Below are 13,390 nucleotides of genomic sequence, written 5' to 3' on the forward strand. Positions count from 1 at the left end.
AGGCACACTGCGTGACGCTGCCGCATGCGGGTGACATCACAGATGGGACGTCACCGCTCACTTGCCGTGCAAAGTATATCCATTAATGCGCACCCCCCCCCCCCCCCCCAAAATACTAAATTAAATTTGTATACTTTTTGCAATGTGTACAGTCTGGAAGCTACCCACATGCCAAATTTCAAGTTTGTTGCATGTCGGGAAGTATGCTGAACAGGGTGTTTTAAAAACACGGACCCAATTTCAAAGCAGTATATTTCACGATGGCAACATGTTACAATTACGCAAAAAGTTACAAACGGTTTAATGAGTTATCAAATTTTACTAACGATTTTATAAATGCTCTATGTGCCCTCCACCTGCTGTATGGACAACATCGAGTCTATAGTTGAATTCGTCCCAAACGCCTCTCTTCTCACGTTTTCCTCTGAGGTGCGTGGTCGCCCCGTGCTCTTCCCCTTACATAAACAGCAGCCCGTTTCCTCAAACTGTCGGTACCAACGACGAATGCTCTTTGACATTGGCGGATCAATGCCAAAACGCCGTTGAAACGCACGCTGCACCGCAATTACGGATTCAGTCTTGCTGAACTGCAGAACGCAAAACGCCCCTTGTGTTGCGTTGTCACCATCTTGCGAATGACTGAGGCTAGGGGCTGTTTGTGCGCTGGGAGAGGCATATAGCGGTAATAATTTGAAACTCTATGCCCCGCCCTCTCTATGCCCCGCCCTCTCTATGCTCCGCCCTCACTATGCCCCGCCCTCTCTTTGCCCCGCCCTCTCTATGCCCCGCCCTTTCAAGTGGTAAGAGTTTCATTCATGGGCGGTTCGTGGTTGCAGAGCTTTTGCTATTTCAAATCGGGTCCATCTGTTTCATATACCCTGTATATACAGTAGATACTATACATTTATTTATGATTTTAAATATAATTTAACCTTTATTACTTTTCCTTTGTTCACATTTTCCTGTATTAATGCATTTTGTTAAGTTGACTTCCACATTTATAAAATTTTAAGGTTTAAATAAAATTGGGTTCGTAAATTGTTCCTGATGTAATCCAGGTCACCCCTTCCAAAATAGGCCATGTTTTTTTTCTGCATTTCAATCTCCAGGTTCAATAAAGGAGACAACAAACAACAACATCCCCGGCCTCTGGCCACCTATGAGTATAAATGAGCATCCTACAATGAGTCGATCAGAAGGTCGGTGTGGTCGGATAAAGTGTGGGTACACAAACCTCTTCCAACACTCTTGGTCAACGTTGAGGAGTAGACCAAATGACCTGTATAGTTTGTTATGTAGGCCTTTCTGCCAGAGCAAATGCACAGCCGCACCTCTTTCATATGAGACAGGAGATGTGTTCAGAAGACAGCTTTGAAAGGAGTTATATTTTGAATAGAGACATGCGAGTTAGATGCATGTGTAAGTGAGCAATCAAGAGAGAGTGACAGGAGATTAATTCAGAATAGATATATAAGAGAAATAGGAGAAAGATGCAAACTAAATACACGAGAGATCTGTATCTTGTATCTCTTATATCGCCCTTCTGGATTCATAAAGAAAATATGCCAAAATGCACTCTTCACTTCCCAGTCCCCTACTCCCCCTGACCACCAGCTGCACGCATCACGTACCTACAGAGCCTTACATGCTTATCTAAATAATTTTACGCACTGGTGTAAAACAATTAATTTCATGAGTTTTATTTCAAACGTGAGTTTGAGTGACGTTGCTGGCTGGATAAATTGAGTTTGCAGGCTGGATGTGACCTTCCCGCCAGAATTTGGACAGCTTCATGATAATATAAAGAGTTAAGTAATATTTTGTTTCTTTACCATTTCTATTAAGTATTTTTAAGTTTTCTATATAAGGAACACTCAAACATTGGTTCACAAAACCATTAATAATGATCATTCTGAATGTCATTTTGGGGTAATTAAGGATTTTAACTTTTCCCAAGTGTTATCATTGTGATTTTTATATTCCAGAAGTTACCGTAGCAAGATGACTTATGAGCTATATCTGAGCAGGGATAATGTTCCAAGACTTAAGTTTTTTGTTGATGGAATGTAAACATTTATTTGTAAAACATTCCGCAGAACTGTTACTGTTGATATGAAATAAATGTATTAAAAAATCACATTGCCTTGTTATCTCTTGCAGCCTTTGCCTTATTAATTTGTGCTCCAGCACAATGGAAGCAAATGTTAAAATTTGTGTTAAAGTAACTGCAATGATGCTCTTGACCATTTTGTCAGTTTCTACTACATTCACCCAAGTAAAACTAAACAACCTGTGCGTGTTAAAAAAAGTTGTATATTTCGGTCGTAATTGGCTAGGTTTATTGAATACTTTTGGAGTATTTTACTCAACTTATTATATTTGAAAAAAAATAGGAGTGCTTGGTACAGGTCTGATGGAACCGTCCATGCCAGGTCCCATTCCAATATGAAAACGATTCTGAGCTGATCAATTTGATCCAAGTTTTCTCACATCCAGTCACTTGACATTTAGGTTAATACATAAAAATTGCACCCTAATTATTAGTATTATACTTATATACCCAGGAAAGCGTGAGTCTCAAGGCTCTTTTTCAGGAAGGTTCTGCCAAGCTCTCACAGTTGGAGGTGGTGTATACTATGTGTAATCCCAAATTTAGCAATTTGCAAATATATATATATTTTTGGCATTCAGATGTTTGACCAACAAACGTTGTTTTTGCATGGGATTTTTTGGTAGCTCAGATCAATGGGCAGCACCACTCTAGTGTAGGCACACCACCCCCCCCCCCCCCTTTTTAGGTACAAGGTCCTGGGTTCGATTGCCAGTGACATGATCAGGCAATCAAGATGAAATCTGGTGAAGACCATTTTGATCTATACACAGTAAGTTCAATCATTTTATCAGATTCAAATATTTTCCAAAATAAAGACTGGTTCTAATTCTGCTTTGCACCAAAAGTGCTTCTTGATGACATTCTATAAATAGATACAATGTAACAACATAGGGGCAATTAAACTATACATTAAGGGAATTACAAGAGCAATGCAGACATATGAGACATGCTGTTTAAACGGGTTAATGCACTGCACCCAACCTGCTGTGGAAATAACCTCATGGTTAGTGAGGCTTGACTTGTGGATTGTTATAAAGTTAATGTTTTTATTTTACAGTTATTTTCATGGTGGTTAAGACTTGGCTAACATTTATTTTAATTACATGTAGTTAGGTATCGGTTTATACGAAGAATGTAATTATAAAAATAGTTTACAATTACTTTCAAGATACTTTACAATGAATCTCAAGGTGACAGTTACGACCTCACTGTTATGAATACACCTACCATTGGATCTCAGAAACTAAGGACGGCTAAGCTTGATTCGTGCTTGGATGGGTGACCTCTGGTGCATAACAGGTGTTATAGGCATATGACTACTAGGACTATGAGGAGCTAGGGGATGGCAGTACAGCAAAGGGTGTGATCCACAAATGGGTTTTGGTCCATTCACTTGAAACAGTCTGCGGATAGAACGATCAGTGTGAGGCTTTGAGCGCTATCCCCTCAGGTACATGGGCTTTCTCCGGGTACGTCATTACCCTCCCACATATTAAACAATCATTGATGGTACCGGTGAACATCCAAATAAAAAAAAACCTCTTGAAAACGTCTATATACTCAATAAAGCTCACGTGGATTTTAATCAAACAATAATAAATTACTGAAATGCATTGGGTAACTGATTTGAGCATTAAAAAAAATAGCTTGTGTACTGTACGTTGACCTTATTTCGCACCTATGTAGTCAACCGTGCTAATTGAATGTGCATCTTAGATGCTGAATATATCTAATCATGGGGAACTCAAGACATGAAACTAAACATGAGTAAATGCATTTTACACTTAAATGTGGAAAATAGCTATCGTTTGCGTTATATATGTGTGGACATAATATACCTACAAATTGTATGTAGTGATACAATGTAATTTTCGTCGAATGTATGCACGATTAGGCATTTGAGCGTTGTCACACTGGTTCACACACTGCACTATTAACTCAGGGACCTGAGTTCCTGGCCATGGCTAACATCAGTGGTGAGTGGTTCTAGTTCCCCCCCCCCCACTCTTCACCAACCCGCACTAACCGGCATGGTGACGTAGGAAAAACACAGCCAGCATTGTAATGACAAAGGGCTGTAAGTAACTAGTGTATGCAGGATATCTGTAAATGCAACATCACGTAGGAGGATTGTGCAGTAAAATGCTTAGATATTCAAATCTGAGTTTCAACATCGTAATACCGAGGCGTTATACAATAACGTGTCGCAGACACAAATACGAAACCGTGCTCGACTGTGGCATTTCAAAGATCTAATTAAACACTTTCCAATCCTCAAGCCATTGTATACATGCTTTTGCCAAGGCCAAATTAATTACCTGCAGCAAATGGATAACATTACGTGGCAAAGGGCTTATTGAAGAAATAAAAAAGACAAACAGCAACATATTATAAAATGTTTGCCTGCTGTAAATTACAACACTGCTATTAGTAGTACGAATATTCAATTTAATAGCAGCAACCAAGGAGCCACTGTAAGGTGCAGCTGGCTTCTTTGGTTATTTAAAACATTGAGAATGTATATTATCTACACAATATCTTTTGCTGGTTTACATCATCACAACACAAAACTATACATTGTAAATAATAAACGTGCTTTACAGTTAACACTATTATACGATCGTTGATAAGTAATTAACTCGATTTAACTAATATAGAAAAATGACTCAGTAAATCAATAAACAATTATGATGTGTTTATAAAAAAAAGTCTATATATATTTTTTACTCTCAAGAGATGCCTATCTGAGTAATGAGTTTATTTTTGAAATGCCATTCTGGTTGTAAGGCACTCCTCCCAAGTGTTCGCTCCAAGGAACACAAGAGGTCATGGAAAGTCTCCACTTTCCGAGTGCTGCATCTACACAGCTCTGTATTATTAAACCAACTTATAACTTGGCAATCTACTCCTCGACCACTCACGTAGAATGGGTGCCCCAAAAACATGATTGTTTCAATTTAGACCAAAATCCATGCCCTCTTCTATATCTGATTAATCTCCGCTGGGCATCACAAAGTGCTGGCTTAGCACTGGACCTCAGTGCCCTTGACACCCCCAAATAAGTAGGCTATGCTGTCAGCACTGGCGGTGCCAGTGGGAGGTGGGGTGGCACGTGCTCCCCCAATGATCCGATCGAAATCCCTAATTTCGATCGGATCATCGGGGTTTATTAGTAATAAATCGGCATTTTGCGACCCCCACTGCCACTGTGTAGCATATTATTACGTGCCAGGGACTCTATGAGATGATAGGACAATAGTCTGAGTCCATAATTGGCAATAAGTAACGGCAAAGCAGTTATAAGTGACTCACAGAATTGTGCGCAGTTGCGTATACAGGACACGACTTCCCTGAAGGCATCAACACCTTCAGCGAGCGCGACGCCGATCACACAACGCGGTTCGAATTCGACCCTCGATCGATGGCTGTGCCATCGCCGCACATACGTCGAATAAAAAGCAAGGGACAAGTCCTCACTAACAACTCCTCTATCATTGTTCATTGCTGGAGGGGTTGCCCCCCCTACCTGAAAATCCTGGCTCCGCCATTGGCTGTCAGTAAAGGATATTTCCATTCCTCTAGGCACCTCCGGGCAATAGCTGGAAACTGTAAGACGGGCAGTCTGGGGTAGTAATATCGGCCAGAGGGTGGCACTCGGCACTGATGTCTATTTTGAAGGAAAGCTTCCGCTTTCTGAGCAATTTCCTAAATTCAAGCGTTGCACAGTCTATCACATAGCACGCAATGTTCCTCGATATGAAATAGGCCCATTTATGCAGATTATTAATAAGCATGTATGTAAATAGTTTTAGTTTAGGTTATATCGCTCATCTATCAAAGTGGAAACTGTAGTGATGACGCGAAATTACATAAATACACAATTCAAAGCCATTGGCGATGATGCTGTGACTAAAACAAGTTGTTACTAGGATCGCAATGCACAGAGAAAATCCTCAGTTCTGTATGTATCGAAATATGTAAAACAAAAAAGTGATCTGCAATTAATTCAAAATAATTGCATGTGCTGGTTAACCGTGTAATATGCCGGTATAATCACTGTTTTGCATTACGTGTAAATCATGTCCAGTGGGTTTACATGACCCCTGAAACAAATAGGGGCTGCAGTATTCACCATAATTTAAACATTTATTTTTATTCCTGACTAAAGACATTTGCTGAATCGCAATTATTCATCACAGGGATGGATGGGTTAATCGTTAATACAATGCACTGCTCAAGGAAGTCACCTCGAATGATGATGGGCTATAAATTAATAGTTTAATGCCGTTGACATCTTTGGCAGTAGTGGCATCATCATTATTATTATAGCACAATCGTGATCAATCATCACGTCACTAAAAGTAATCAAATATATAGAGAGCAGCCTCACAGTGTCAGGGGGTGACAGAAGGGGCCCCCTTCCCCTACTCCCCCACCCCCCTCCACCCAGAGTTTGTATGAACCCTCCTTGCAAGCAAAGTGAGTCACGCTCTCAGGGTTAACACAGAGCAATGTGCAGCGAGCCCCGACGTTGAGTCCAGTTTGAGACCACAGAGTAGGAGCACCGCTGCCCACTTCGACCATTCACTGGCAGCATTTCAGATATTCACCATGCGGCTTCCCCTGAAGCCATCCCTACTGGCTCACTTACCAACCACAGCATGAACATCTTTACGTTGTGTATTTGAAATTGGCATTACGTATCTCCCATGAATGTGTCGCTTGGCACTTGGTTGCATATAAGATGATCCACGCAAGTGGATTATCCAGATAATATATTTTGACAAGTAAATATATATTTATTTTAACAGGTAAGGACCACTGAGCTAAATAGTTATTTTTCAGAATGGACCTTGCCCAAAATTATAGCTCAATTAAGTGGATTATGTGGAAATGTATAGCAGCTCTAAATACTCTAAATGCATGTTTCTATATGTGCAAGGAAACACCTGAGGAACCGGAGAAAAATCCACGTGACCACGGGGAGAACATGCAAACTCCAAATATACATACGTCAGGGTTGGAATCGAACCCATGACCTCCTGTATACCAGGCAAGGAAGTTAACATCTCTCCAAAACACATGAACATTGCTGAACCACTTACACCGTACAAAAGAAGGTCACTCTGCCAACAATTCCTGCAACCAATGCTCACCATTGCGAGGGGGATGAGTGCCTGTGCATCGCTCTGCTTGACGACAATTTCCGTGTTGATGCGGTCCAAGGAAGGGGCAGGTCCTCCCTGCGGGTACTCGAGATGCCAGAGTAAACGACGAAACGCAGGGGCGAGGCTGAAGCTCTCCACCACCATCTCAATACGAGCCATTTCCAGCGAGCCGGAGTTGTCACTGAAGGATGAATAAAAGAAAGCATTCAAAGAATTAGAACAAAACTGCTTTTCAGAAGCCTGGTCCATGCTCGTATCTCTCATAAGGAGAGTAGTAAAAAAACACGATTAATTAATTCAATGACAAATGGCTAAGAGGACACTCAAAATGCTATTTTAATTTAAAGTCTAAATGGATAATATATCCAGGTGGTAATAAGCCCAGGTTGGTAATGATATCTGTCTGTAGCCTTGAGCCAATAACAACGATTCAACATTCCTACAGGCAAATGAACATTGAGTTTCCACAATGTAGTCGACATTTTCATCAACATCCATGACCAATCCACTGCAGGATGAAGGCCTTCCCATTTCATAGCAATCTCTAATGCTGCTGCACATGAGCTAAATTCACCACTACATCTACGTCGAGGGTGTCCACTTGGGTATTCTCTCCTTTGACTTATTTAACTGACCTACAAATTGTAACGGACTGAGTCAATCCCAAAGCAGTATTTAAACCCCAAACATCCACCTGTGAGATGAGCTCTCTTGCCATGTAACTCATTGTAAGCCACGCTACACTTGTGCACTGATGTCCTCATTACATTTTGGAAATATTTGCAGTTTTAAATATGTTCAAGTCATACGCATCAATTCAACATTGAATATATTGCATGGCGAACAGTATTTCCTGGGGTCTTGCGAATACTTTATGATGCTGGTGGTAATCTAAAGTGAAACGTCGTACAATATTGTCAAACCAAAATCAATTGGCACATTTGTCCACGTGGCAACTTGATTTGTTTGGCTGTGTAGGGCGGTGGCCGGGTATAGTTCTAATTGAAATTACAACCACACAGCCTAACCCAAACAATTAATTATTAATCGTGTTCTGTTCAATATATGTGAGTTACACACTAACACACACACTACAGCGACAAATGTATTCAAGCAAAAGCTGTACTCCGAGAGCACATCAGACTAATAGCATGCACACGGCATTGCACACTTTGTATTTAAATGTATTTATGAATGCCAATATACATTATTTAACAATTAATGTCATCAGTTTCACAAATTTTGTGAATTTGCATCAAATGTTTGAACTTCAGTTGAACACTCCGAGATTGATACCGTTAATGAATACTAATAATTATTATATTAAAGTGTGAATGTTATGTTGTTTTATATGCATGTTATAAACTTATATAACCATAATGATTCAATCGTATAATTTAATTAGTGTCCAGGTAGTACTTTAATATGGGCACTCTCACTGTGTGCCTGATGTGATCATATTTCATTATCTTTTATTATGCTCATTGGGGATGGTGAACAGGTAACTATATTTTAATTTTAATACACTCAACAAAGCAATGACAATAACAAGCATGAATTATACATAACCTAACGCTCCATCAGAGCGCAAATACTTTTCGCGTCTGTGAAAGTGGCAACTTATTCACGTGTAACTTTCGTGACGAGTATCATAAAACACATTTATATCAGCATTAATTGATGTATAGATAAGTACGTATATTTAGATGTGCTTTTGCACCACTGCCAACCCGGGTGTCACCAAATAATTTGTTAATTTTGAAGACCACAACTGCGAAACCTCCTATTTTTAAGACGAATTCGCTATTTCCTGTCTCTTTTCTCTGCTAAGTTCTCTTGTATGAAGGAGGACTATTTTCCTAAACGTAACCCATTATATATTTTTCTCCTTTCAAGGCCACAGTGTTATTGATGGACGTGTTTAGGCTTTTTGATGGAGAGCTAAAGGCAGCTGCACAGTGTATTTCATAAGGAGTGCATTATAAAGTTTTTTTTTATCAATCACTGACATAATTTTAATAACCATATGAATATTTGAACTCCTAACAAATATTATTCATATCAGTGTTTTCATACAGAGATAAGTACCAACCTCAATTATTAATGTTTTTTTTATGCACGGACACTTGCAGTATTTAAACGGAAATTATCTAAAACCCATACAGTATTGCCTCACCTTACTCCAGCCCTAACGAAAAGCTTAATTAATAAACTGAGATGTTATGTAATGCAGCGTGCAATATAACTAGGGGGCAGGGGGGGGGGTAATGTAATCATTGACATAATACAATACTCTAGAGGATTTACTTGTAACTGTTAGGCAGATGTTCATTTCCCTGGTTAAGGCTACAAACATTATATCAATCGTAACTTCGCCATCAAAAAGAAACTGATGTATACACGCCCCTGGGATGGTGTACAAAGTAATAATTCAATGTTTCAAGTTTTATTCTGCTCTGAAAACGACACAGAATGATGAACATGTTTCACAATCAAAATATGCAATGCATATAACACTTTCTCTAGACATTTTTTTAACTGAGTAAAATGTAAAAAAAAAATTGCCATGGCGAATATTAATAACTAGATCAAGAAATGTTCCGCCCTTCCCAGATGATGACTGCAGTTATTCGTGAAAAATTAGCATAAATTCAATAAAAGTGTGATTAAGTCACATATTGATGTATTTCCCTTTCAAAAGGTTGTCAAACCTCCCAACCAATAACTTAATTTTGGAACCCCCAGGAGCTTTGGCAGTGTGCTATATAAATATATAGCTCTTTGGTTTAAATCGTTGTGTCACGTGTGTGACTCTACTATTACATAGATGACTAATTGGTGCGTGATTCATTCAAAACTTTGTGATATGGATTATTGCTAAATCTGGGGCGAAGTCATTCCAGTGAAATTTGTTAAATCATTCAACAAGTAAAATCACGATATTTTACTCAGTTTTACCTTTTGAAATTGTTTATGTCAATAGAATACGTGTGCTGCAGTTAATTATTCCAAGCATATGAAGTGTATGATACAATATTGTGAAAAATAATATGAGAACTTTGCAAAAGAAGCATAAAGACGCATGTTTGGAATCAGATTGAGAAAAAAAACGTGAATTAATTACACCATATGAGACTATCAACAAGAGTTGGCTTGGGCAAGCCACATCGCTAGAAGGCAACAATTGACTGATGAATAAACATGTTAACAGAACGTCAGCCAAAGGAGGCAACATGCCTGAGAGAGGAAGACAACCACGGGGCAAGGAGATTGTCTCAACTGGTGTAACAAGATGGACTTGTGGCACCGTGGGATCATGAAGCAAAGTAAAGTCATGAGGAGACCATAGTCCGGTCATGGTTAGATCATGGCAAATGATGATTAAAATTTGAATACCCCCCCAAAAAAAAAAGTATTTCATTATTTCAAACATATGAAGTGCATCTTGCAAAAATATACACAAATGTCATACTCCGGAAAATGAACTAAATGCATGTAACGCTTATAGTGGTTACAGAAATGCACCATGACCCTGGCAATGCGAGTTTGATTGCAGTCCATGGTTGCATTACACCTAATGCCAGTGCATTGTGAAATTAGAACTTTCATGAAAATACAAAGGCTATTTATCGTCCGGTCCATTCCATCGTATACTTTTACCCTTCAACCAAGCCCATTTTTTTTGTTGCTCTCCATTTTGTTTAGTCAGTGGACTGAAAACATATAACAAATTGCAAATGCTGCAACCTTCACGTAAACTTTGACCTAATTGGTGTTATTATCAGGTAATACGATTTTAAATACAATTGCACCACAAGTCGTGCTCATATTCAAGGTCGTTTTCTATCAGACATAATATATCTTGTCTGCTTTCTCAGCAGAAAATAGTACATTCCAATTCCCATGTATGTCTAGAGGTAGCCCAAGCTGATTGGTGGAAGTTCGGAACAAAAAAAATGCCGATTCGCTATCCTTGGGCAATAAATAAAAATGCATGCAAGATACTCGGCATTACCTAAAACAATATCTTCATTCGTATTCCCATTCAAGGCTAGCAACTGTGGCGAGATGTTAGCTACCTCGCCAGGTTTGCAGGAGGTCATAGGTGCGATCCTGACCCTCACACTTGTATATTTGGAGTTTGCACGGTCTAGTTTATTTTCGTTTTTATATATATATACATATTTAAATTTCATATGTCATCAACAGCAGCCTTGGTCAATTCACTGCTGGATGAAGGCCTCCCTAAGCTGTTGCCATCTCTACCAATCCTGCAATGTAATAATCCACACAAGCACCTACACACGAGCTGACTTTATCACTCTACCTCCTCCTCCTCGGTGTGCATCCTCTTGGGAATGTGCTCCGTTCCTCGGCTGCTACTCCGTCATCATTGTTGACCATCTGCTAGTATCCCTTCTAGCAACGCGTGCTGCCCAGTTGCGTGTGCTTTGCATCCCAAAGGCCAGCACGCATTGCAGGATTTTTTTTTTTACACTCGCTTTCGGCTCTTGCTTGGTTTATTTGCACAAGGCAATATAAATAAATTAGTGAAAAGGTTATAGAGTACTTTTGTGCAATCGAGCACTTTGTGCTGACGAAAATTGTATCTTAGCATTACAACTAATGGCATGCTTTTCCACATAATTGCATTCTGAGAATGCAACTTTCCCAAAAAAGCACCAAGGCCATGTATAGTTTGATCGATTCCAATGTACAATGTAATCTGTGTAAAAAAAAGCATACCACACTTGATGTACACTAAAAGGTAAAGCTGCAGCACTACAAATGTCTTGCTCACACTGCTGCTGGTGGAAAGGCCTCCACCAGAGGGAACACTCTAGTGGGTATTTGGCCTACTCTTCCACACTTTACTCCACCACACGCAACTTGCCGAGCAACTAAATAAGGTGTATCCAATGACAATTGCTGGGTGTACAGGGGAGGGGAGTTTTAAGAAACTTAACCCTTCGTTCCAATGGCGATGCTGGGAGATCGAACCGCTCAATTTCAGCGCCAGCGTGCAAGCCATCTCCTACAGAGTATTACTAAATATACATGATATGCAGTACAGAACATGTTTCAAACCCCTCCATGAAATACATTCTTTGTTATCTCTAGCTTTGAAGTTTAAAGTGTTTACTATTGTAAACTAAATGTTGCCATATCATATTTTTTTGTATAGTTTATATGAACAAAAACTGTCCTGTCCTTTTGCAGAAGAGGGATAAAAGAAAGAAACGGAATCAGACTTATTTAATATGCAATGCATGCCCGTGACATTTAGCGGGCCCTTTTGGGCAATTTGAAAATAAAGCCAATCAGCCAACTTTATCAATTTTAACACTGCCTCATTGCTGCTGCGCCCAGGACTGCCTGAGCTGTTCTTGCTCTACCCTCTGACAAAAGTCAAATCACTTGAAAGTTCTCTTTGAAGGTTATCGTTATATATTTTTGAAATAACACAGATGACTGTGAGGCCCCGGCCTACTAATTCCTCAAGACTGAGCAAGCAGTTCATATCTCTATGCGCAAGACATCGTGTACTGTAGATGTACATGCGCGTGCATATGTACGGTACTTACATTGGAGTAAAATGCAATTTCTAGCTAACACAAAAGGTCTACACTAGAGAGCGCTCTAGAATTCACCTCTAGAAGGTAGGTTTTTGGCCAACCTTTTCACATGCCGGCCAGACATCTTGGAAAGAGAGGTACTTTACCGCACCACACAAGACTTGCTGATCGACATTGTTGTGGACTGATTTATACCCGCTGGGTGGACACTGGCCATTGGGGATTTATGAAACTTAACCGTGGGTTCAATTGTCGTGCCAAGACATTGACTGCAAGTCCAGTGTACCACCCATTATACCACAACAGCATCCCTTTGTATCTATGTATTTGTATGCAAATGCAGTTGCAGATATACCAGAACGCTGAGATGCTGAATACATACATCATGTAAACTGCGAAATTTGTATTGCATTCCAATTCAACTAAACACATTATGTAGCTGAGAAGCTATGCAGTAAAATATAACATTTTGTAGAACATAACTTCCAAAATGTTGTTTATACCTGCAGTTTACATTTATATATACAGTGATA

General features: G+C 39.6%; 1 protein-coding gene across 2 annotated transcripts in view; it reads right to left on the reverse strand.

Moving 5' to 3' along the window:
* The window catches only part of LOC116939052 (transmembrane protein 132D-like), a 586,990-nt gene that overhangs the window by 179,108 nt on the left and 394,492 nt on the right, over positions 1-13,390 (reverse strand). For both annotated transcript variants that reach the window (XM_076061542.1, XM_032946936.2), the window contains exon 4: positions 7,270-7,462. In XM_076061542.1, coding sequence (XP_075917657.1) covers positions 7,270-7,462 — 193 coding nt within the window. The remainder of the gene's footprint in view (positions 1-7,269; positions 7,463-13,390) is intronic.

Source organism: Petromyzon marinus, chromosome 5 (assembly GCF_048934315.1).
Source record: "Petromyzon marinus isolate PM22_M1 ecotype Great Lakes invasive population chromosome 5, UKy_Petmar_22M1.pri1.0, whole genome shotgun sequence".
NCBI lineage: Eukaryota > Metazoa > Chordata > Hyperoartia > Petromyzontiformes > Petromyzontidae > Petromyzon > Petromyzon marinus.